Source organism: Cherax quadricarinatus, chromosome 3 (genome assembly GCF_038502225.1).
Source record: "Cherax quadricarinatus isolate ZL_2023a chromosome 3, ASM3850222v1, whole genome shotgun sequence".
NCBI classification, from domain to species: domain Eukaryota; kingdom Metazoa; phylum Arthropoda; class Malacostraca; order Decapoda; family Parastacidae; genus Cherax; species Cherax quadricarinatus.
Window position 1 is genome coordinate 40,637,179 of NC_091294.1, and position 24,843 is coordinate 40,662,021.

The 24,843-nt window shown below is 43.8% G+C and overlaps 1 protein-coding gene across 1 annotated transcript; it reads right to left on the reverse strand.

The window, feature by feature from the left end:
• Window positions 1–1,363: 1,363 nt before the first annotated feature.
• On the reverse strand, window positions 1,364–11,208 carry LOC128706511 (uncharacterized). Its single transcript, XM_070093227.1, has 3 exons — window positions 9,448–11,208; window positions 7,231–7,340; window positions 1,364–2,587 (listed from the first exon to the last, which is right to left on the reverse strand). Exons 1-3 carry the CDS (start codon window positions 11,206–11,208, stop codon window positions 2,359–2,361), a joined length of 2,100 nt encoding a protein of 699 aa, XP_069949328.1. The 3' UTR covers window positions 1,364–2,358.
• Between the last annotated feature and the right edge of the window lie 13,635 nt (window positions 11,209–24,843).

The window sequence follows — 24,843 nt, forward strand, 5'->3', positions numbered from 1 at the left end:
TGCTCCGTCCCTTTTCTCTTCGCCTACTTTCACTCTTGTCTTCCCTTCAGTTACCACCTTTATATGTTCATGTAGCATCTCACTTTTCCCTACCCCCCTGGGAAGTTCCAGCTGTTCGGGTCTGTTCTTTCTCACTCCCTTGCTCGAAAGCTCAACTGCCTACGGTGGCTTCCCGCTCTCTTTTTCTTGATCACTTCCACTCTCATTCTCATGCCACTGCTGTGTACACAGATGGCTCTAAGTCTTCAGACGGCGTCGGATTCGCAGCAGTGTTTCCGGACAGCGTCGTACGAGGGCATTTACTATCTTCAGCTAGCATTTTTACTGCTGAACTGTATGCCATTCTTGCAGCACTTATTCGTATCGCATCTATGCCTGTGTCATCATTTGTAGTAGTCTCAGACTCCCTTAGTGCTCTACAGGCTATACGAAAATTTGATACATCTCATCCCCTAGTTCTCCGTATCCAACTTTGGCTACGCCGTATCTCTACCAAACATAAAGATATTGTTTTTTGTTGGGTCCCTGGTCATGTCGACGTACAGGGCAATGAACAGGCAGACACTGCTGCGCGGTCAGCAGTATATGACCTACCAATTTCCTATCGAGGTGTTCCATTTCTGGACTATTTTGCTGCAATAGCTACCCACCTTCGCACCCGTTGGCAACAACGTTGGTCAACTCTGCTCGGTAACAAACTTCATTCTATTAAACCGAGCATAGGTTACTGGCCGTCTTCTTGTCATCAGTGCCGAGGTTGGGAGACCACTCTCTCCCGCCTTCGCATTGGCCACACTCGTCTTACTCATGGGTATCTCATGGAGAGGCACCCTGTTCCTCTCTGTGAGCAGTGTCAAGTTCCAGTATCGATTAGCCACATTCTGTTAGACTGCCCTCTCTATCAACGAGCACGCAGAATTTACCTCCAACGTCGTCTTCGTTCTCCTACTCTCTCTTTACCTTCCCTTCTTGCTGATGGACCCTCCTTTAATCCTGACTCTCTCATTGACTTCTTGACAACGACTGATTTACTCCACAAACTCTGATGATACTTTTCGCACTCCCCTCAGCCCTTTCTGGTTCAGTCTCTTGCTGCCCTTTACCCTTTCACCATCCACTGCCCCGCTGTTATCCGTAACCTGTTGCTCATCCATCTCCCTTTTGCCACCTGATGCCCTCGCTTCCTTCCTGCCCTGTAGCGCTGTATAGTCCTTGTGGCTTAGCGCTTCTTTTTTGATTATAATAATAATTCCCGCCCACGACTCTTCAACACGAGGACAGCGCTGTATAGCCCTTGTGGCTTAGCGCTTCTTTTTGATTATAATAATAATAACACGAGGAAAATAATTTTAATCATTTTTGGATGAATAATTATTAAACCTTCAATATTTGCATGACTAAGGGAAAATCTGACCCTTTAAGTTTTTGAAGATTCAGAAGAAATGCTCTTGCCAGTCTTGTGGGAATTTAGCAGAAAACGATGGTATATTTGCAAGTAATCTAATTGAAAGGCATAGGATTATCTAGCTGCTAGGCCTGGATGGTCTAGTTGCTAAGCTAATGGAAATAATTTTTTTTTTTTTTTTTTTTGAGGGGGGGGAATATCCTAGGTAATCTACACGCATGCTATGTATAATATATAACTATTTGTGTACCTGAATAAAAACTTGCTTAACACAGAATAAGTCCTACAAACTTGTACTTGCTGATGAATGAGTGAAAGCTAGGACGTCTGGACAGAATTCTTTGGAATTAATAGCTGTATAGCCCTTGTGGCTTAGCGCTTCTTTTTGATTATAATAATAATTTGGAATTAATATACCTATTTGCCAAAGCTAGACTGACCGTGCTGTATAGTCCTTGTGGCTTAGCGCTTCTTTTTGATTATAATAATAATACTGACCGTACTCGCACCCACCTATTTCCACCTACAGAGGACCACAAATTTCTACTCGCCCACGTCAGTGGTTAATAATAATATATCTATTTACTACAAGTGCATGTACAAGGTATACAGTCCTAGCTGACAATGACATACTACTATATAGACACTCTTGTTATGCTCTGCATTTCGGGCAAATTAGGTCAGTGTCCCAGGATGCGACCCACACCAGTCGACTGACGCCCAGGTACCCATTTTAATGATGGGGAACATAGACAACAGGTGGAAAGAAACACGCCCAATGTTTCTACCCTGGCTGGGAATCGAACCCAGACCTCGCCGTGTGAAGCGAGAGCGTTAACCACCAGGCCAGGTAGATCAGCAGCCTCTTCTCCCTGCCAGAAACAAATTTAATTAAGGACCTACATGCTGTGGATCAACTAATTTCTCTTCCCTAATCTCTTCCAACTGCCTTTCTATTTCTCACTAGGGCTAGAATATAGACGAGATGGCCGAGGGTATCGATCCACTTCCGGAGAATCTAGTTTTGCGCCTCCCTCGTAGGTGTTCAGCCGTTGGAAAGGGTCTAGCTGAGGAAGATCGAGCTCAGCCTCACCCTCGTAGGTGTACTCGGGATGGAAGCCAGTCTCGTCAGCGTAATACACTACTTTCATGACCCGGGAGTCTGGCAGCAGGATGTAGTAGCTGCAATGGAGAAAGAGAAGATGTAAACTAGAAAGTGAGACGCTCCCTATACAGACGACGAAGAATCGCAGAGTTGCTGAGAGGGGCCAATATATCTGAAATACGAAGAGAGGCAGTGGTCATTGAAATAGCAAGTATCGAACTTAAGCTGAAGGAATCTTAGAGGAGACAAGAATCACAGGAAGAACTAAAAGCCATAAAGGAAACTGAAAAAAAAAAACTTAGGCCAAATCTAAGGAATAAACAACATCCAGTATTGGGCTCCTTGATGTTGGTGAGGGGCTCTTGATTTAGGGAATTGGATCTGTGCTCCAGTTCCCCGAATTAAGCCTGAATGCCTTCCACACATCCCCCAGGCGCTGTATAATCCTCCGGGTTTAGCGCTTCCCCCTTGATTATAATAATAATCCAGTATTGGGTCCCTGCTTAGGCGAGATGGGACATACACAGATGACATACAAGAAATGAGTGAGATACTGAAGTCCCAAAACGACTCTGGTTCAGCGAGCCGCTGCCCAGACTAAGGGTCAACAATCAAAGTAAATTCTTTATGAACGAAACCCAAAATTTGGTCATCTCAAAAATCTCTGCCCCAGGCCCAGACTCATGGAAGTCCGTATTCATCAAGAACTGCAAGAAGCCCCTGTCACGTGCCCTCAGCATTCTATGGAGAGGGAGCATGGACACAGGGGTCATCCCACACTCGCTAAAAACATGAGTGGCAGTAAAGCAATTACAAAGAACTACGGAACGATAGCACTAACATTCAATATCATAAAAATCTTTGAAAGGGTTCTGTGCTCCAGTTCCCCGAATTAAGCCTGAATGCCTTCCACATCCCCCCCTCCCCAGGCGCTGTATAATCCTCCGGGTTTAGCGCTTCCCCCTTGATTATAATAATAATTTGAAAGGGTTCTAAAGCAAGATCGCCAATCACCTAGATACCAATCAATTACACAACCCAGGGTAACCCGGATTTAGAGCAAGTCACTCCTGCCTGTCTCGGCTACTGAACCACTATGACAAGGTCCTAGATGCTATAGAGGATAAACAAAATGCAGATGTAGTATACACAGACATTGCAAAAGCCTTCGACAAGTGTGACCACGGTGTAATAGCGCACAAAATGCGTGATTCAGGAATAACAGTAAAAGTTGGTAGATGGATCTGTAACATCCTGACAAATAGAACACAGAGTAATAGTAAACAGAATAAAGTCCGAGGCAGCTACGGTGAAAAGCTCTATTCCAAAAGGCACAATACTGGCTCCCATCCTATTCCTCATCCTTGTATCTGTCATAGACAAAGATGTAAACCATAGCTCCGTGTCTTCCTTTGCGGATCTGTATAGCCCTTGTGGCTTAGCGCTTCTTTTTGATAATAATAATAATTCCTTTGCGGATGACACCCGAATTGCCAAGACAGTGTCCTCCATCGAAGACACCGCAAGACCCCAAGCGGACATCAACCAAAACTTCAATGGGCCACTCAAAACAATATGAAGTTCAATGAAGAGAAATTTCAACTACTCAGATATGGAAAACTTGAGGAAATTAAAATTGTGTCAGAGTATACAACAAATTCTAACCATACAATAGCGCGAAAAGTAATATGAAGGACCCGGGAGTGATAATGCCAGAGGATCTCGTCTTCAAAGACCACAAAGTATCTACCGCATCTGCTAAGAAAATGATAGGATGGCTAATTAGGATTTTCAAAACCAGGGACTCCAAGCCCATGATGATTGTCTTCAAATCACTTGTTTTCTCTAGGCTGGAATCCCCTCAAGGAAGGTTCCTTGATGTTGGTGAGGGGCTCTTGATTTAGGGAATTGGATCTGTGCTCCAGTTCCCCGAATTAAGCCTGAATGCCTTCCACATCCCCCCCCAGGCGCTGTATAATCCTCCGGGTTTAGCGCTTCCCCCTTGATTATAATAATGATAATCTAGGCTGGAATACTGCTGTACACTAACTGCCCCCTTCAAGGCACGCGAAATTGCTGACCTGGAGAGTGTACAAAGAACTTTCACGACATAAGTAAGATAAGGCACCTAAATTACTGGAAACTGTTGAAGTCCCTTGATTTGTATTCCCTGGAACACGGGCGAGAGAGATACATTATAATATACACTTGGAAAATCCTAGAGGGAATAGTACCAAGCTTGCACACGAAAATCACTCCCTATGAAAGCAAAAGACTCGACAGGAGATGCAACATTCCCCCAATGAAAAGCAGGGGCACCACGAGTACGCTGAGAGACAACACAATAAGTGTCCGGAGCCCAAGACTGTTCAACTGCCTCCCAGCATACATAAGGTGGATTACCAATAGACTCCTGGCTGTCTTCAAGAAGGCACTGAACAGGCACCTAAAATCAGTACCTGACCAACCGGGCTATGGTTCGTCCGTCAGTTTGCGTGCGGCCAGCACGCAAACAGCCCACTCCCCTTCTAGGCAAAATGCTACATATGTTTCGGAACCCCCTCTTAGACATAATTACATCTATGGCTAACTTATCCAGCATCTCTTTCTGATCCACCACGAAACCAGGTCTCAGACCGAGCCGCGGGGACGTTGACTCCCGAAATCCTCTCCAGGTATATGTGATTCAACAAATCTGTTCTTTTTCTTAGTTCAAAACCAGTATTTTAAAGAGGACGAGTGACGTTCCGCACTGACACTCGTTATAAGCCTCTATCTTTTATTTTCACGTTAATGGGAAATTATCAAGTGAGAATAAATACGTTACGCATTTTGGAACACTATAGCCTACGTAATTTGTTGTTATAGGTCTATTAACGTTTGTTTTCAAAATGGCATCACTAGTGTTCTTTTGAGGCTTGAAGACAAACTAATGTAGATTTGGAGTATTGTGTTTGGATATAGTAGTTAAGGATAAATGTGTTGATTTGAGGACGCAGTTTGGGCTTATATTAAGAAATTTTTTTTGAGCCGGAGGTGAATTTCACGGTGTAATGTTAATGTAGAAAAACAAGAGTACATATTCCTTTGACTCCTGATATAGCTGATAATAAACCATTGTGTGAGCTTTGTACTTCTCATGGGTTACCTGGAGGTTATTCCGGGGATCAACGCCCCCGCGGCCCGGTCCACGACCAGGCCTCCCGATGGATCAGGGCCTGATCAATTAGGCTGTTACTGCTGGCCGCACGCAGTCCAACGTACGAGCCACAGCCCGGCTGATGCGGCACTGACTTTAGGTATCTGTCCAGCTCTCTCTTGAAGGCAGCCAGGGGTTTATTGGCAATTCCCCTAATGCTTGATGGGAGGCTGTTGAACAGTTTTGGGCCCCGGACACTTATGGTGTTTTCCCTTAGTGTACCAATGGCGCCCCTACTTTTTATTGGGGGCATTTTGCATCGCCTGCCCAGTCTTTTACTTTCGTAGGGAGTGATTTCTGTGTGCAGATTTGGGACCATTCCTTCCAAGATTTTCCAAGTGTAGATTATGATATATCTCTCCCGCCTGCGTTCCAACGAGTACAAGTCAAGTGCTTCCAAGCGTTCCCAGTAGTTAAGGTGCTTGACACAACTTATACGTGCAGTAAAGGATCTCTGTACACTCTCTAGATCTGCGATTTCACCTGCTTTGTATGGAGATGTTAATGTACAGCAGTATTCCAGCCTAGAGAGAACAAGTGATTTGAAAAGGATCATCATGGGCTTGGCATCTCTCGTTTTGAAAGTGAAAATAAAATAATCACACTTGAATTAAAACAAGAAACAGTCACACACACACATACATACACATACACACATACACATACACACACACACACACACACACACAAGCGATGTAGTGGAGGCAGGATCCATACATAGCTTTAAGTAGAGGTATGATAAAGCTGAAGGTTCAGGGAGAGTGACCAGTAGCGACCAGTGAAGAGGCGGGGCCAGGAGCTTGGACTCGACCCCTGCAACCTAAACTAGGTGAGTACAACTAGGTGAGTACACGTACACACACACACACACACACACACACACACACACACACACACACACACACACACACACACACACACACACACACACACATACACACACACTCACATTCACCTATATGTGGTTGCAATGGTCGAGTCTCAGCTCCTGGCCTCGCCTCTTTGCTGGTCGCGGCTAGAATCATTCTCTCCTAGCCTCGATAGCCTTATCATACCTCTCAAAAAAAAAAAAGGAGCAAAACACACACAAACAGGCCTAGTGTCTAATCGACATGTGCCTAGGACAAAATGGTAACTAACACTCTCTCTCTCTCTCTCTCTCTCTCTCTCTCTCTCTATCTATCTATCTATCTATCTATCTATCTATCTCCACATTGTTGTCTTCTCTAGCTTCTTATTTATCTCTTCCTTACTTATTCATTTTTTTTATTTAGGAAAACTGGACACAGCAGTAATGTGCTACTGCCAAAGTCGTGAGAGTTAAATAATAGCAACAAAAATTAGCTGTGTTTCCCTGTCATATTCCATCACACAGTATGGACTGCATAGTGAAAACCAAAGGAGAGGAAAGAGCGGGAAACGGAGAAGATGGATGGTATGGGTGAAGAAAACGGGAAGAAGAGACGGACGGGATGGTAGGGCAAAGGACAGAGATGGGGAAGGGTAGAAGACAGAACCCACCTGCCGGAGGTGTGACCGAGGTCACGGGTCTCCTGGTGACCGAAATCAACTTGACTCCCGTAGGCATCCCGGTCACCCACGGTGTATCGGAAGTCGTAGTGCGGTGGCGCCTGCGGCAGAAGGGTGTTAAGGTGCGTGAGTTTCCCTGTACTACGGTAGGAAAGCGTCACGGAACGTAAATGGAGGGTATTGAATAGTGGAGAGGCTGTAGGAATATTGTCAGGGGGCCTCGGAAAGCCACGGTAAGGATGGGGCATATTATTATTATTATTATTATTATTATTATTATTATTATTATTATTATTATTATTATTATTATTCACGATCATCCTTCATCCTTATTGTAAATGTATATATGTCCTGAAGTTGAAGAGCATACATGTCGCATACACAACACCTCCATTCTGTATACCTCCTCATTATCTCTTCAGTCAAGGTTAATATATATATATATATATATATATATATATATATATATATATATATATATATATATATATATATATATATATAATGTATATATATGTGTGTGTGTGTGTGTGTGTGTCGTGCCGAATATGTAAAACTGGTCAATTAGCAAGAACTCATTTAAAATTAAATCCTTTCTAAAATTTTCTCTTATACGTTTAAAGATATATATTTTTCATCAATGTTAGTGTAAAAAATTTTAATTTTGCACCAAAAGAATCTTAGAAAACTTACCTAACCTTATTATAACAAGAACAATTTATTTTAGCCTAACCCAACTATATATATTTTAGATTTGTTTACAATAATTTAATACTAAACAAACACAGTGAAATATATTTTTTTCGTTAGGTTCAGAATGATTTTGGCGAAATTATTGCATACACAAATTTTCACTTGTCCTATATGGCAAGATGAGCGTTGCTATTTAAGCCAAGATCGCAAGTTCTGCCTATTCGGCACGACATATATATATATATATATATATATATATATATATATATATATATATATATAAAGTTTTTCTTCTTCTCTTTTTTAGTAATTGTATACAGGAGAAGGGGTTACTAGCCCATTGCTCCCGGCATTTTAGTCGCCTCATACGACACGCATGGCTTACGGAGGAAAGATTCTTTTCCACTTCCCCATGGACAATAGAAGAAATAAAAAGAACAAGAGCTATTTAGAAAAAGGAGAAAAACCTAGATGTATGTATATATATATATATGCATGTGCGTGTCTATGAAGTGTGACCAAAGTGTAAGTAGGAGTAGCAAGATATCCCTGTTATCTTAGCGTGTTTATGAGACAGAAAAAGAAACCAGCAATCCTACCATCATGCAAAACAGTTACAGGTTTTTGTTTCACAGTCATCTGGCAGGACGGTAGTACTTCCCTGGGTGGTTGCTGTCTACCAACCTACTACCTAATGGGTGTTAATGTTGCAGTTTAAAAACTGTAGTGTAAAGCACCCTTCTGGCAAGACAGTGATGGAGTGAATGATGGTGAAAGTTTTTCTTTTTCGGGCCACCCTGCCTTGGTGGGAATCGGCCGGTGTGATAATAAAAAAATAAAAAAAAAATATATATATATATATATATATATATATATATATATATATATATATATATATATATATGTCGTGCCGAATATGTAAAACTGGTCAATTAGCAAGAACTCATTTAAAATTAAGTTCTTTCTAAAATTTTCTCTTATACGTTTAAAGATGTATTTTTTTCATTAACGTATATGTAAAAAATTTTAATTTTGCTCCAAAAGAATCTTAGAAAACTTACCTAACCTTATTATAACAATAACAATTTCTTTTAGCCTATCCCAACTAAATATATTTTAGATTTGTTTATAATAATTTAATACTAGACAAACACAGTGAAATATATTTTTTTTCGTTAGGTTCAGAATGATTTTGGCGAAATTATTGCATACACAAATTTTCACTTGTTCTATATGGCAAGATGAACGTTGCTATTTTAGCCAAGATCGCAAGTTCTGCCTATTCGGCACGACATATATATATATATATATATATATATATATATGTGTGTGTGTGTGTGTGTGTGTGTGTGTGTGTGTGTGTGTGTGTGTGTGTGTGTGTATTTGACAATGGTCCAGGATGGACCAAAACATCGTTAAAGGTTTTTAAAGTGATTTCTCTTCCATCCAGGGTATTATGACATTATACTCTTTCTATTAATTATGATTTTAAAATATTAGACAGTGTGAACTTACCATGTAGTCTGTGGCAGGCTGCTGATAGGTCTGTACGGGGGCTTGTGTAGGGGGTCCGTAGGTCTCTACAGGGCTTGTTGATGTTTGTCTGTAAGTCTTTATAGGGGCTGAAGGTAGTTGCTTGTTAGTCTGTACAAGAGCTGGTGGTCGTTCCTGGTGGCTTTTCACAGGCGCTACTGGAGGCTGTCTGTAAGTCTGTACAAGGGCTGCTGGAGGTTCTTGGTATATCTCCTCAGGTACTGTTAATGGCTGTCTGTAGGTCTGTTCAGGACCTTTTGGAGGCTCCTGGAAAGTTTGTTTAAGGGTTGGAGGTTGTCTGTAGTTCTGTGCAGGACGTGGTGGAGGTTCTTGGTAGGTCTGTGAAGGACGTGCTGGAGGTTCTTGGTAGGTCTGTGCAGGACGTGGTGGAGGTTCTTGGTAGATCTGTGCAGGACGTGGTGGAGGTTCTTGGTAGGTCTCTGAAGGACGTGGTGGAGGTTCTTGGTAGGTCTGTACAGGACGTGGTGAAGGTTCTTGGTAGATCTGTGCAGGACGTGGTGGAGGTTCTTGGTAGGTCTGTGCAGGACGTGGTGGAGGTTCTTGGTAGGTCTGTGCAGGACGTGGTGGAGGTTCTTGGTAGGTCTGTACAGGGCGTGGTGGAGGTTCTTGGTAAATCTGTGCAGGACGTGGTGGAGGTTCTTGGTAGGTCTGTGCAGGACGTGGTTCAGGTTCTGGGTAGGTCTGTACAGGACGTAGTGAAGGTTCTTGGTAGGTCTGTGCAGGACGTGGTGGAGGTTCTTGGTAGGTCTGTGCAGGACGTGGTGGAGGTTCTTGGTAGGTCTGTACAGGACGTGGTGAAGGTTCTTGGTAGGTCTGTACAGGACGTAGTGAAGGTTCTTGGTAGGTCTGTGAAGGACGTGGTTCAGGTTCTTGGTAGGTCTGTACAGGACGTGGTGGAGGTTCTTGGTAGGTCTGTACAGGACGTGGTGAAGGTTCTTTGTAGGTCTGCGCAGGACGTGGTGAAGGTTCTTTGTAGGTCTGCGCAGGACGTGGTGAAGGTTCTTTGTAGGTCTGCGCAGGACGTGGTGAAGGTTCTTTGTAGGTCTGCGCAGGACGTGGTGAAGGTTCTTGGTAGGTCTGTGCAGGACGTAGTGGAGGTTCTTGGTAGGTCTGTACAGGACGTGCTTGTTCTTGGTATTTCTGTAAATGGCTAGGAACAGATTGTCGGTTGGTCTGTACATAGACAGAAACAGGCAATTTGTAAGTCTGTAAAGGTGCAGAAGCTGGTTCTCGATAGGTCTGGGCAGGAACTGGTGAAGGTTCTTTGTAGATCAGTGAAGGTTCAGGAACACTCTGTCGGTACGTCTGTGCTGGGACTACAGCAGACTTTCTGTAGGTCTTTGTAGGGGAAGAAGCAGGCTGTGTGTAGGTACGTGCGGGCTCAGAAGCAGGCTGTCTGTAGGTCTGTACGGGGACAAAAGCAGGCTGTCTGTAGGTCTGTACGGGGACAAAAGCAGGCTGTCTGTAGGTCTGTACGGGGACAGAAGCAGGCTGTCTGTAGGTCTGTACACGTGCAGAAACAGGCTGTGTGTAGGTCTGTACAGGCTGCTGGTAAGACTGGGTGGGATCCTTGTGCTTCAGGCTTGGACCCAACCTCCTGGACTCTGCATCTTCGGCTGTGAAGGGCACCGCTGGAGTCCTGATGGTGTAGCCCAGAGGCTGCCTGACAGGAAGCTGCTCCAGCTTCACCGTCGCCGCCTGCAGCAGCAGCGCCACCACCATCGGTAAGATGGCCACCTGGGACGGAAGATGCTGCTCAACGGTGCGTAGTTATGGAAAAAGAAGGAAATGAAGGACAAATGGAATACAGAACTGGAATTATAAATGGCTGGTGATCGGTTCACGACCAACTAAAAAGATCTGATCTGCTGTGGCGTCTTCCAGTCTCCCGTGTTTTTTTGTTTTTTAAGTCTTTTGTAGTCTGACTTTCACTTGTCTGAGGTCTTTCCTACCAGCTCTTCTAACTGTGCTCCAGACTCTTTAAGTAACCCTTGCGTAGGCGCAAGTGCGAACACTGACCTTCTTGATGTGACTGACCATCCAGACCTAGTGTCATGAGTCTGCGTTATGCGCGTGTGGTTGAGTTCTTGTGCGTCTGGTTACGGGTTGGAGCTCACGGTGTCCCATCTTCAGTTGAATATGTTTAATGATCGGACTGTGGCTGTGATCTGACAAGGGTAACCTTTTATTTTTAAGAGGCTTCCCTTCAAATAGGTCATAAAAAGCTCCTTGTAGGTGAATCTTCTTAACAATTAAAGGTCTTCTTTTGCCTTAAATGTCATTTTTAAAGCTTTCTTTTTTTTCAATTTTGGGTAGTTGTTACACTTCCCGACTCTTCTTACAATACATCTTACAAAATATCTGCCAGCCTCTGTTCGACAAATTTTTCTTCTTTAGTTTACCACCGTAGTCTCTTACTCTCCCTGTTGGTCCTAAGACGGTTCTTATATCTGTTTCTCGTACTTATGACTGAATGTACTTATGGTGTTATGGTGTTATGTCGTACTCTCCTCTCCTCGTATGAGTCAGCTAGACTTTATCTGCATTTTCGGCCTTCGTAATTTTGTCAGTCTGCCGCTTTATCCACCCAATTTATCCAAGTCATTTTCCCTCGTCATCATCACCTCTGTAGTCAACACCTTCATCACAACACTCTTCACAGTCATCCTCACCGCTTTCACCAGTCATCATCATTAGTCATTATCATATCAGCCATCACTATTAGCATCATAACAGCAATAAACATCAGTAACACCTGTCATAAGTAACACTTGTCACAGGTAACACATTTTTATAACACTTGTCGTTGGTAACACCTGTTATAATACATGTTATTAGTAACAACTGTTATAACGCGTGTCAAAAGTAGCGTCATTAGTAAATATTACCTGTCGTAAGTAGCACCTATCATAAGTAACTCCAGCTGTTAGTAGCACCTGATGTAACATCTATCGTGAGCAACCTCTTCCCTATGTAATACCTGCCATAGGTAACACCTCGTGTGTACGTAACACCTGCAGTAAGTCGCATACTGCGAGTAATACCTGTCGTAACTCACACCTGTGGTGGACAGAAGGAATATACGACAACAGACACCGATTATAAAATAACATCTGGACAAGTCCTGTTGAAGTATACGCGAGCGCTTAAGATAATTCCTGGATTATCTAAATTAAGTTTAAATGTGGATAATCGTCACTAATGGCGCCTGGCGTAGACTCTTATAATTGCATCACTTAAATATAAATGGGAAAATGGAATCTGATTATCTCTTGTTTTCAGCAATCTCTCTCTCTCTCTCTCTCTCTCTCTCTCTCTCTCTCTCTTTCTATCATACAAGAAGAACCAGGGGAGACATTATAACAACGCACAAAATATTCAAGGGAAATAAGGATGTCAGGAAGCATTTCTTCAGTCTCAGGATGGTCGGGAAGTGGGATGATCTCGGTGATGAAGTGGTGGATGCAGACTCCATCCATAGTTGTAAGAGCAGGTATGATATGGCCCACGAGGCTAGGAGGGAATGAATATGGCATGCGGCAAGCTGAGAGGCGGGAACCAGGAGTTAGAATTCGACCCCTGTAACCATATATAGTTGACTACATATAGATTGGTACACACACACACGCACACACACACACACACACACACACACACACACACACCAAATCCTGAGGAAAGACAGAGGGAACAGGGGGGGTGGAGGAGTGGCGTTGCTGATCAAAAATCGCTGGAATTTTGATGAGCTGGAGAGAGGAGATAGCGGAGAAGAAAGTGATTACATAGTGGGAACACTTCACTCTGGAGGTCCCAAGGTGGTAATAGCAGTGATGTATAACCCACCACAGAACAGCAGGAGGCCAAGGCAAGAGTACGACGAGAGCAATAGAGCGATGGTTGACACACTGGCTAGAGTGGCCAGAAGAGCTCATGCATGCAGGGCAAAGCTCCTGATCATGGGTGACTTTAACCACAAGGAGATCGATTGGGAGAACTTGGACCCACATGGGGGCCAAGATACATGGAGGGCTAAGATGATGGAGGTGGTACTGGAGAACTTCATGTACCAACACGTAAGGGACACTACAAGAGAGAGAGGAGAGGATGAACCAGCAAGGCTGGACTTAGTATTCACCTTCAGTAGTGCAGATATCGAGGACATCACATATGAAAGACCCCTTGGGGCCAGTGACCATGTGGTTTTAAGCTTCGAATACACAGTAGAGCTACAAGTGGAGGGAGAAGCAGGAAGGCCAGGACGAATGAAGCCAAACTACAAGAAAGGGGACTACACAGGAATGAGGAACTACCTGAACGGGGTTCAGTGGGACAGAGAACTGGCAGGGAAGCCAGTTAATGAGATGATGGAATATGTAGCAACAAAATGCAAGGAGGCTGAGGAGAGGTTTGTACCCAAGGGTAACAGGAGTAATGAAAAAGCCAGGATGAGCCCATGGTTTACCCAAAGGTGCAGGGAGGCAAAAACCAAGTGTGCTAGGGAATGGAAGAAATATAGAAGGCAAAGGACCCAGGAGAATAAGGAGAACAGTCGTAGAGCCAGAAACGAATATGCACAGATAAGAAGGGAGGCCCAAAGACAATATGAAAATGACATAGCAGCGAAAGCCAAATCTGACCCGAAACTGTTGTACAGCCACATCAGGAGGAAAACAACAGTCAAGGACCAGGTAATCAGGCTAAGGAAGGAAGGAGGAGAGACAACAGGAAATGACCGTGAAGTATGTGAAGAACTCAACAAGAGATTCAAAGAAGTGTTCACAGAGGAGACAGAAGGGACTCCAGAAAGACGGAGAGGTGGGGCACACCACCAAGTGCTGGACACAGTGCACACAACCGAGGAAGAAGTGAAGAGGCTTCTGAGTGAGCTAGATACCTCAAAGGCAATGGGGCCAGATAACATCTCCCCATGGGTATTGAGAGAGGGAGCAGAGGCGCTTGTACCCCTAACAACAATATTCAATACATCTATCGAAACAGGGAGATTGCCTGAGGCATGGAAGACAGCAAATGTAGTCCCAATCTTTAAAAAAGGAGACAGACATGAAGCATTAAACTACAGACCAGTGTCACTGACATGTATAGTATGCAAAATCATGGAGAAGATTATCAGGAGAAGAGTGGTGGAACACCTAGAAAGGAATGATCTCATCAACAGCAGCCAGCATGGTTTCAGGGACGGGAAATCCTGTGTCACAAACCTACTGGAGTTCTATGACATGGTGACAGCAGTAAGACAAGAGAGAGAGGGGTGGGTGGATTGCATTTTCTTGGACTGCAAGAAGGCGTTTGACACAGTTCCACACAAGAGATTGGTGCAAAAACTGGAGGACCAAGCAGGGATAACAGGGAAGGCACTACAATGGATCAGGGAATACTTGTCAGGAAGACAGCAGCGAGTCATGGTACGTGGCGAGGTGTCAGAGTGGGCACCTGTGACCAGCGGGGTCCCGCAGGGGTCAGTCCTAGGACCAGTGCTGTTTCTGGTATTTGTGAACGACATGACGGAAGGAATAGACTCTGAGGTGTCCTTGTTTGCAGATGACGTGAAGTTGATGAGAAGAATACACTCGATCGAAGACCAGGCAGAACTACAAAGGGATCTGGACAGGCTGCAGACCTGGTCCAGCAATTGGCTCCTGGAGTTCAATCCCACCAAGTGCAAAGTCATGAAGATTGGGGAAGGGCAAAGAAGGCCGCAGACGGAGTACAGTCTAGGGGGTCAGAGACTACAAACCTCACTCAAGGAAAAAGATCTTGGGGTGAGTATAACACCAGGCACATCTCCTGAAGCGCACATCAACCAAATAACTGCTGCAGCATATGGGCGCCTAGCAAACCTCAGAACAGCATTCCGACATCTTAATAAGGAATCGTTCAGGACCCTGTACACCGTATACGTTAGGCCCATATTGGAGTATGCGGCACCAGTTTGGAACCCACACCTAGCCAAGCACGTAAAGAAACTAGAGAAAGTGCAAAGGTTTGCAACAAGACTAGTCCCAGAGCTAAGAGGTATGTCCTACGAGGAGAGGTTAAGGGAAATCAACCTGACGACACTGGAGGACAGGAGAGATAGGGGGGACATGATAACGACATACAAAATACTGAGAGGAATTGACAAGGTGGACAAAGACAGGATGTTCCAGAGATTGGACACAGTAACAAGGGGACACAGTTGGAAGCTGAAGACACAGATGAATCACAGGGATGTTAGGAAGTATTTCTTCAGCCACAGAGTAGTCAGTAAGTGGAATAGTTTGGGAAGCGATGTAGTGGAGGCAGGATCCATACATAGCTTTAAGCAGAGGTATGATAAAGCTCACGGCTCAGGGAGAGTGACCTAGTAGCGATCAGTGAAGAGGCGGGGCCAGGAGCTCGGACTCGACCCCCGCAACCTCAACTAGGTGAGTACAACTAGGTGAGTACACACACACACACACACACACACACACACAGTCTAGGGGGTCAGAGACTACAAACCTCACTCAAGGAAAAAGATCTTGGGGTGAGTATAACACCAGGCACATCTCCTGAAGCGCACATCAACCAAATAACTGCTGCAGCATATGGGCGCTTAGCAAACCTCAGAACAGCATTCCGACATCTTAATAAGGAATCATTCAGGACCCTGTACACCGTGTATGTTAGGCCCATATTGGAGTATGCGGCACCAGTTTGGAACCCACACCTAGCCAAGCACGTGAAGAAACTAGAGAAAGTGCAAAGGTTTGCAACAAGACTAGTCCCAGAGCTAAGAGGTATGTCCTACGAGGAGAGGTTAAGGGAAATCAACCTGACGACACTGGAGGACAGGAGAGATAGGGGGGACATGATAACGACATACAAAATACTGAGAGGAATTGACAAGGTGGACAAAGACAGGATGTTCCAGAGATCGGACACAGTAACAAGGGGACACAGTTGGAAGCTGAAGACACAGATGAATCACAGGGATGTTAGGAAGTATTTCTTCAGCCACAGAGTAGTCAGGAAGTGGAATAGTTTGGGAAGCGATGTAGTGGAGGCAGGATCCATACATAGCTTTAAGCAGAGGTATGATAAAGCTCACGGCTCAGGGAGAGTGACCTAGTAGCGATCAGTGAAGAGGCGGGGCCAGGAGCTCGGACTCGACCCCCGCAACCTCAACTAGGTGAGTACAACTAGGTGAGTACACACACACACACACACACATTGGAGTATGCGGCACCAGTTTGGAACCCACACCTAGCCAAGCACCTAAAGAAACTTGAGAAGTGCAAAGGTTTGCAACAAGACTAGTCCCAGAGCTAAGGGGTATGTCCCACGAGGAGACGATTAATACAAATCGACTTGACGACACTGGAGGGCAGGAGAGATAGGGGGGACATGATAACGACATATAAAATACTGAGAGGAATTGACAAGGTGGACGAAGACAGGATGTTTCAGAGATGGGACACATCAACAAGGGGACACAGTTGGAAGTTGAAGACACAGATGAATCACAGGGATGTTAAGAAGCATTTCTTCAGTCACAGAGTAGTCTGGGAAGTAGTTTGGGAAGCGATGTAGTGGAGGCAGGATCCACACATAGCTTTAAGCAGAGGTATGATAAAGCTCATGGTTCAGGTTGAGTGACCCAGTAACGACCAGTGAAGAGAAGGGGCCAGGAGCTATGAATCGACCCTTGCAACCACAACTAGGTGAGTACAACTAGGTGAGTACACACACACACACACACACACACACACATCAGAGACTACAAACCTCACTCAAGGAAAAAGATCTTGGGGTGAGTATAACACTTGGCACATCTCCTGAAGCGCACATCAACCGAATAACTGCTGCAGCATATGGGCGCCTAGCAACCCTCAGAACAGCATTCCGACATCTCAATAAGGAATCGTTCAGGACTCTGTACACTGTGTACATTAGGCCCATATTGGATTATGCAGCACCAGTTTGGAACCCACACCTAGCCAAGAACGTAAGGAAACTAGAGAAAGTGCAAAATGTTTGCAACAAGACTAGTCCAGGAGCTAAGGGGCATGTCCTACGAGGAGAGGTTAAGAGAAATCGACCTGGCTACACTGGAGGACAGGAGAGACAGGAGGATATGATAACGACATAAAAAAATACTGAGAGGAATCGACAAGGTGGACAGAGACAGGATGTTCCAGAGATGGTACAGAGAAGCAAGGGGTCACAGTTGGAAGCTGAAAACGCAGAGGAATCACAGGGATGTTAGGAAGTATTTCTTCAGTCACAGAGTTCTCAGGAAGTGGAATAGTCTGGGAAGTGATGTAGTGAAGGCAGGATCCATACATTGCTTTAAGAAGAGGTATGATAAAGTTCATGGAGCAGGAAGAGTGATCTAGTAACGACCAGTAAAGAGGCGGGGCCAGGAGCTGTGACTCGACCCCTTCAACCACAACTAGCTGAGTACAACTAGGTGAGTACACACACACACACACACACACACACACACACACACACACACACACATAAAACGTACACAGAACCCCCAGTGAATGCAAATTTAATAAATGGTGAAGGGACAAAAAGACCGGAAACTGAGTACAGGCTCGGGGACAATGGCTGATACCTCACTCAAAGAGGAAGACTAGCGGGGTATATAGATGAACAGTGGTTTAAAGCCTATCGACTACACAAGAGCTAATAAATGACTGCACGTCACCTGTCCACCATCAGACAATAATACTTTCATCTTTAAAATTTCGGTGAAAGTAATATAATATATATATATATATATATATATATATATATATATATATATATATATAAATCCTAGGTAGTAGGTTGGTAGACAGCACCCACCCAGGGAGGTACTACCGTCCTGCCAAGTGAGTGTAAAACGAAAGCCTGTAATTGTTTTACATGATGGTAGGATTGCTGGTGTCTTTTTTTCTGTCTCATAAACATGCAAGGTTTCAGGTACGTCTTGCTACTTCTACTTACACTTAGGTCACACTACACATACATGTACAAGCGTATATATACATACCCCTCTGGTTTTCTTCTATTTTCTTTCTAGTTCTTGTTCTTGTTTATTTCCTCTTACCACCATGGGGAAGTGGAACAGAATTCTTCCTCCGTAAGCCATGCGTGTTGTAAGAGACGACTAAAATGCCGGGAGCAAGGAGCTAGTAACCCCTTCTCCTGTATATATTACTAAATTTGAAAGAAGAACCTTTCGTTTTTCCTTTTGTGCCACCCAGCCTCGGTGGGATACGGCCAGTGTGTTGAAAGAAAGAAGAAAGATATATATAAATATATATATATATGTATATATATATATATATATATATATATATATATATATATATATATATGTATATACCTTACTGAAAGTTGGCTGGCCTACCTTCATGTTGAGGCAGGAGGAAGTGCGCTGGCGTCTCCCTGTGGGAACTGGTTGTCCGCTGCCGCTGCTGGAGTTTATATACTTGACGCTCTGTCGCTGACGTCACGTGACTCCTTGAGGCCGTCTGCCCCAGCTGATAGCCCGCTCAGCTGATTGATATCTCATCTGAAGTAGATGATCGATTTCTCATCCAACTAGATGACTCACGAAATCGTAATGACACAATTGCAAACAAACCATACCACGGATGGGTTCAAACCCCTCCCGTGGTATGTTTTTTTTTTTTTTTTTTCAATTAATTAGATGTCTGATCTCTCAGCTGAAACAGCTGATCGACCTCTCAGCTCATTAGTTACTAAGATAATTCATCTTTCGGTTTGTTGATCTCTCAGCTAATTTATCCTTAAACTAAATACAATAGTAATTGATCTCGCTCTCTCTCTCTCTCTCTCTCTCTCTCTCTCTCTCTCTCTCTCTCTCTCTCTCTCTCTCTCTCTCTCTCTCTCTCTCTCTCTCTCTCTCTCTCCCTCTCTCTCTACCCTCTCTCTCTCTAAGATAATGCTAAAAATAATTACACGTACTTTTACAGACAAATTAGCGTTATTTCACTTCCGTCGTTTTTTCCCCCAATTGTCATCATCAGTGGTTAACAACCGAACTAGTTTACCATGGCGTCGAATGTTACAATTGTTCAATTATCTGCTTCATCAATCTCAACTATTACATTTTCAAGATTCTCTGAGTTCGAAAAGTCATTGTTTGTAGCCATTAAATAAAAGAGCTCCATCCCTTTTGTTTTGATTGCACCAATTTGTCCCTACTGGAAGACTAGGGACTCAAGAGAAAGAAGCATGGAACATGCAACACTCCTATCCCTGTGAACAAGAACCCAAGGCCTTTGTTGTTCGCTTGACAGAGTGACTAAATATTTAATCTGTATAAGAGTCTTATTATGTTCTGATAAACAAGTGCAAGTCTGTTTATATCATGGGATTGTTAGGAATGAAAATGAAATCAAACTTATGAATGGAGATTTAGATGCTTTTGTAGAACCTATATAATTAGTAAAATATATGTGAATATACGCACACTGTAACCTGTTATTAATTTAAATCCAGAAATATTTTAAATTGTGTATCACAATGTGATTTTTTTTTTCACCTTAGCCATGATGACACGACTCGCAGTCTCAGGGGACTTGCACCCAGCCCTCAGTAAGGCAGAGTTACGCATAAAGATATTTGTAGGCCTTCAGATTCTTTCTAGTGTAGGGATCTATACTGCTGTTCACTTTGTAATGGTATAAAGTATAAGGTGTGATGTCTCGTCACACACAGCCTCAGTTATGTTCCATCTTCACACACGTCCTTAAACACAGTCTTGTCGTCGCTGATATACCACCGCCACTGTGAACGGGTCATATCACGACGACAACCTATGTTTTCCCCTAACAAATAAGCCAGCAACATGAAATTTAACTAATACAGAAGATATATGTAACAAGAGGTAATGAAGACAAGCCATTGTATCAGCCGCCAAGAAAGTGAACCCGCAAGTGTGATAATTCAGTTTCTTTTTTTCTTTTTTTTTTAAGATTTTGTATCCTTAAGGAGCCCTGATCAACCATCCCATTGATGCCACAATGGCAGTACTGAACATTTTTGCAGAATTCGCAGAAATCGAGGATGGCCAACATGAATATTGGTGAATATCGTTTAATGCAACAATCTCGCTTCCAATATGAGTTACTAATGATTCAGACATCTAAACTTTTGCTTTCTTATCCAGGGAATTAATTTTAGGGCATTACATATTCACCAGGAAGACTTGCAGTCACCAAAACAGTAAGCTGATATGGTGGCTGCTAGAGGACTCTATATACGTATACAATTTGTAGAATCTCATATTCATCTGATCCTGTCTCAGGGATCCATAATGCTGCTATGATGGTAGCCATCTGATCCTGTCTCAGGGATCCATAATGCTGCTATGATGGTAGCTATCTGATCCTGTCTCAGGGATCCATAATGCTGCTAAGATGGTAGTTATCTGATCCTGTCTCAGGGATCCATAATGCTGCTATGATGGTAGTTATCTGATCCTGTCTCAGGGATCCATAATGCTGCTAAGATGGTAGTTATCTGATCCTGTCTCAGGGATCCATAATGCTGCTAAGATGGTAGCTATCTGATCCTGTCTCAGGGATCCATAATGCTGCTAAGATGGTAGCCAACTGATCCTGTCTCAGGAAACCATAATGCTACCATGATGGCAGTCATCTGATCCTGTCTCAGGGATCCATAATGCTGCTATGATGGTAGTTATCTGATCCTGTCTCAGGGATCCATAATGCTGCTATGATATTAGTTATCTGATCCTGTCTCAGGGATCCATAATGCTGCTATGATGGCAGCCATATGATCCTGTCTCAGGGATCCATAATGCTGCTATGATGGTAGTTATCTGATCCTGTCTCAGGGATCCATAATGCTGCTAAGATGGTAGTTATCTGATCCTGTCTCAGGGATCCATAATGCTGCTATGATATTAGTTATCTGATCCTGTCTCAGGGATCCATAATGCTGCTATGATGGCAGCCATATGATCCTGTCTCAGGGATCCATAATGCTGCTATGATGGTAGTTATCTGATCCTGTCTCAGGAAACCATAATGCTACCATGATGGCAGTCATCTGATCCTGTCTCAGGGATCCATAATGCTGCTATGATGGTAGTTATCTGATCCTGTCTCAGGGATCCATAATGCTACCATGATGGCAGTCATATGATCCCTGATCCTTGATTAAATCAGGTTGCTAGCCCAGTGACACTGGACCAGCAACCGATTCATGTTCAAGAATAAACTTTATATTTCTGCTAGCTACTGAACAGAGTGAGATGAGGAAAGGTTTAACAGAGGTTAACCCAGTCTCTGGCTTCTAGCCTGTTATTAAACTACTGTTGTTGCGAGTGATTGATTGTTGCAAGTGTTCAACCTTCACTTATCTTCACCTCCCGGCCACTGCGTGGCGCTCTCTCACGCACCTATTTAATTCTTCCACAAGCTTTAACTCATTGGTACACGCATATATATATATATATATATATATATATATATATATATATATATATATATATATATATATATATATATATACATATATATATATATATATATATATATATATATATATATATATATATATATATATATATATATATATATATATATATATATATATATATATATATATATATACACACACACACACAGAACAGAGGGGGACACCAACAAGGAATATACCAACAAGTGTTGGAGGACATACACACAACTGAGGAGGAGGTGAAGAAGCTGCTAAGTGACCTTGATACCTCAAAGGCAATGGGACCGGACAAGATCTCCCCGTGGGTTCTTAGAGAGGGAGGAGAAATGCTGTGTGTGCCACTAACCACAATCTTCAGCACATCCCATGAAACTGGGCAACTACCTGAGGTATGGAAGACGGTAAATGTAGTTCCCATTTTTAAAAAAGGAGACAGAAAAGAGGCACTAAACTGTAGACCAGTGTCACTGACGTGTAAAATAAGCAGATTCATGGAGAAGATTATCAGGAGGAGAGTGGTGGAGCACCTAGAACGGAACAAGAGTATAAACACCAACCAGCACAGATTTATGGAAGGCAAATCCTGTGTTACAAACCCTCTGGAGTTTTATGATAAAGTAACAGAAGTAAGAGACGAGAGACAGGGGTGGGTTGATTGCATCTTCTTGAACTGCAAGAAAGCCTTCGACAGTTCCTCACGGGAGATTAGTACAGAAGCTAGAGTATCAGGCGCGTATAACGGTAAGGGCAATTCAATGGATCAGAGAATACCTGACAGGGAGGCAACAAAGAGTCATGGTACGTGATGAGGTATCACAGTGGGCACCTGTAGCGAGTGGGATCCCTCAGGGGTCGGTCCTAGGACCAGTGCTATTTTTGGTATGTGTGAATGACATGATGGAAGGGTTAGACTCAGAAGTGACGAGAATTAAATTATATGAGTATCAGGCAGGACTTCAAAGAGACCTGGACAGAATGGACACCTAGTCCAGCAACTTCTCGAATTTAACTCCTCCAAATGCAAAGTCATGAAGATCGGGGAAGGGCAAAGAAGACCGCAAACGGAGTATAGGCTAGGTGGCCTAAGACTGCAAACCTCGCTCAAGGAGAAAAATGTTGGGGTGAGTATAAAACCGCACGTCTCCAGAAGCACACGTCAGCCAGATAACTGCTGCAACATATGGGCTCCTGGCAAACCTGAAAATTGCGTTCCGATACCTTAGTAAGGAATCGTTCAAGACTGTACACCGTGTACGTCAGGCCCATACTAGAGTATGCAGCACCTGTTTGGAACCCACACTTGATTAAGCACGTCAAGAAATTAAAGAAAGTGCAAAGGTTTGCGACAGGGTTAGTTCCAGAGCTAAGGGGAATGTCCTACGAAGAAAGGTTAAGAAAAATCGGCCTGACGACACTAGAGGACATGAGAGTTAGGGGAGACATGATAACGACATACAAAATACTGCGTGGAATAGACAAGGTGGACAGAAACAGGATGTTCCAGTGAGGGGACACAGAAACAAGGGGGTCACAATTGGAAGCTGAAGACGCAGATGAGTCAAAGGGATGTTAGGAAGTATTTCTTCAGTCACAGAGTAGTCAGGAAGTGGAATAGCCTAGCAAGTGAGGAAGTGGAGGCAGGAACTATACATAGCTTTAAGATGAGGTATGATAAAGCTCATGGAGCAGGGAGAGAGAGGACCTAGTAGCATTCAGCGAAGAGGCGGGGACAGGAGCTGAGTTTCGACCCTTGCAACCACAATTAGGTGAGTACAATTAAGTGAGTACACAATTAAAACACACAAGAAAATAAAGGACCCCTTGTTTGTGGGTTATCTTAGGTTCTCTACACATATGCTCCTGTGTATGATATTTTATGTAACTGTATTTGTGTATATCTGAATAAACTAACTTACTTACACACGTAGTGGAGGGAGGAACCATACATAGTTTTGAGAGGAGGTGTGATGAAGCTCATGGAGCAGGGAGAGAGAGGACCTAGTAGCGACCAGTAAAGAGACGGGGCCAGGAGCTATGAATCGGCCCCTGCAACAACCATACATAGGTGAGTACACACCACACACACACACACACACACACACACACACACACACACACACACACACACACACACTCGGGGCCAGGAGCTAAGACTCGACCCCTGCAACCACAAATAGGTGAGTACACACACACACACACAAACACAGAGGAATTGACAAGGTGGACAAAGACAGGATGTTCCAGAGATTGGACACAGTAACAAGGGGACACAGCTGGAAGGTGAAGACACAGATGAATCACAGGGATGTTAGGAAGTATTTCTTCAGCCACAGAGTAGTCAGTAAGTCGAATAGTTTGGGAAGCGATGTAGTGGAGGCAGGATCCATACATAGCTTTAAGCAGAGGTATGATAAAGCTCACGGTTCAGGGAGAGTGACCTAGTAGCGATCAGTGAAGAGGCGGGGCCAGGAGCTCGGATTCGACCCCTGCAACCTCAACTAGGTGAGTACAACTCGGTGAGTACACACACACATACACTCACACAAACACACACACACACGCACACATACACACACACACACATACACACACACACACACACACACACACACGCACACACACACACACACACACACACACACACAGAGTGAAGAGGCGGGGCCAGGAGCTATGAATCGACCCCTGAAACCACAACTAGGTGAATACATACACACACACACATACATTCTCTTTCTATCTATCTTTCTGAGAGGCCTGAGACCTATTTTGCTTGTACGTCAGTCCAGCTATTAACTCTTAGATACGGAAAGAGTATCACGATTAGCGGAAAGAGACTCGAGCCTACACCAGTACTTTGCGCTGAACGAC

Excerpts from the sequence above, each read along its gene's own strand:
- LOC128706511 (XM_070093227.1), bottom strand. The coding sequence starts at position 11,208 with ATGGTGGTGGCGCTGCTGCTGCAGGCGGCGACGGTGAAGCTGGAGCAG. Across the intron at positions 7,341-9,447 it reads AGCCTGCCACAGACTACATG|GCGCCACCGCACTACGACTT; the intron begins GTAAGTTCACAC and ends CTTCTGCCGCAG. Across the intron at positions 2,588-7,230 it reads CTCGGTCACACCTCCGGCAG|CTACTACATCCTGCTGCCAG; the intron begins GTGGGTTCTGTC and ends TCTCCATTGCAG.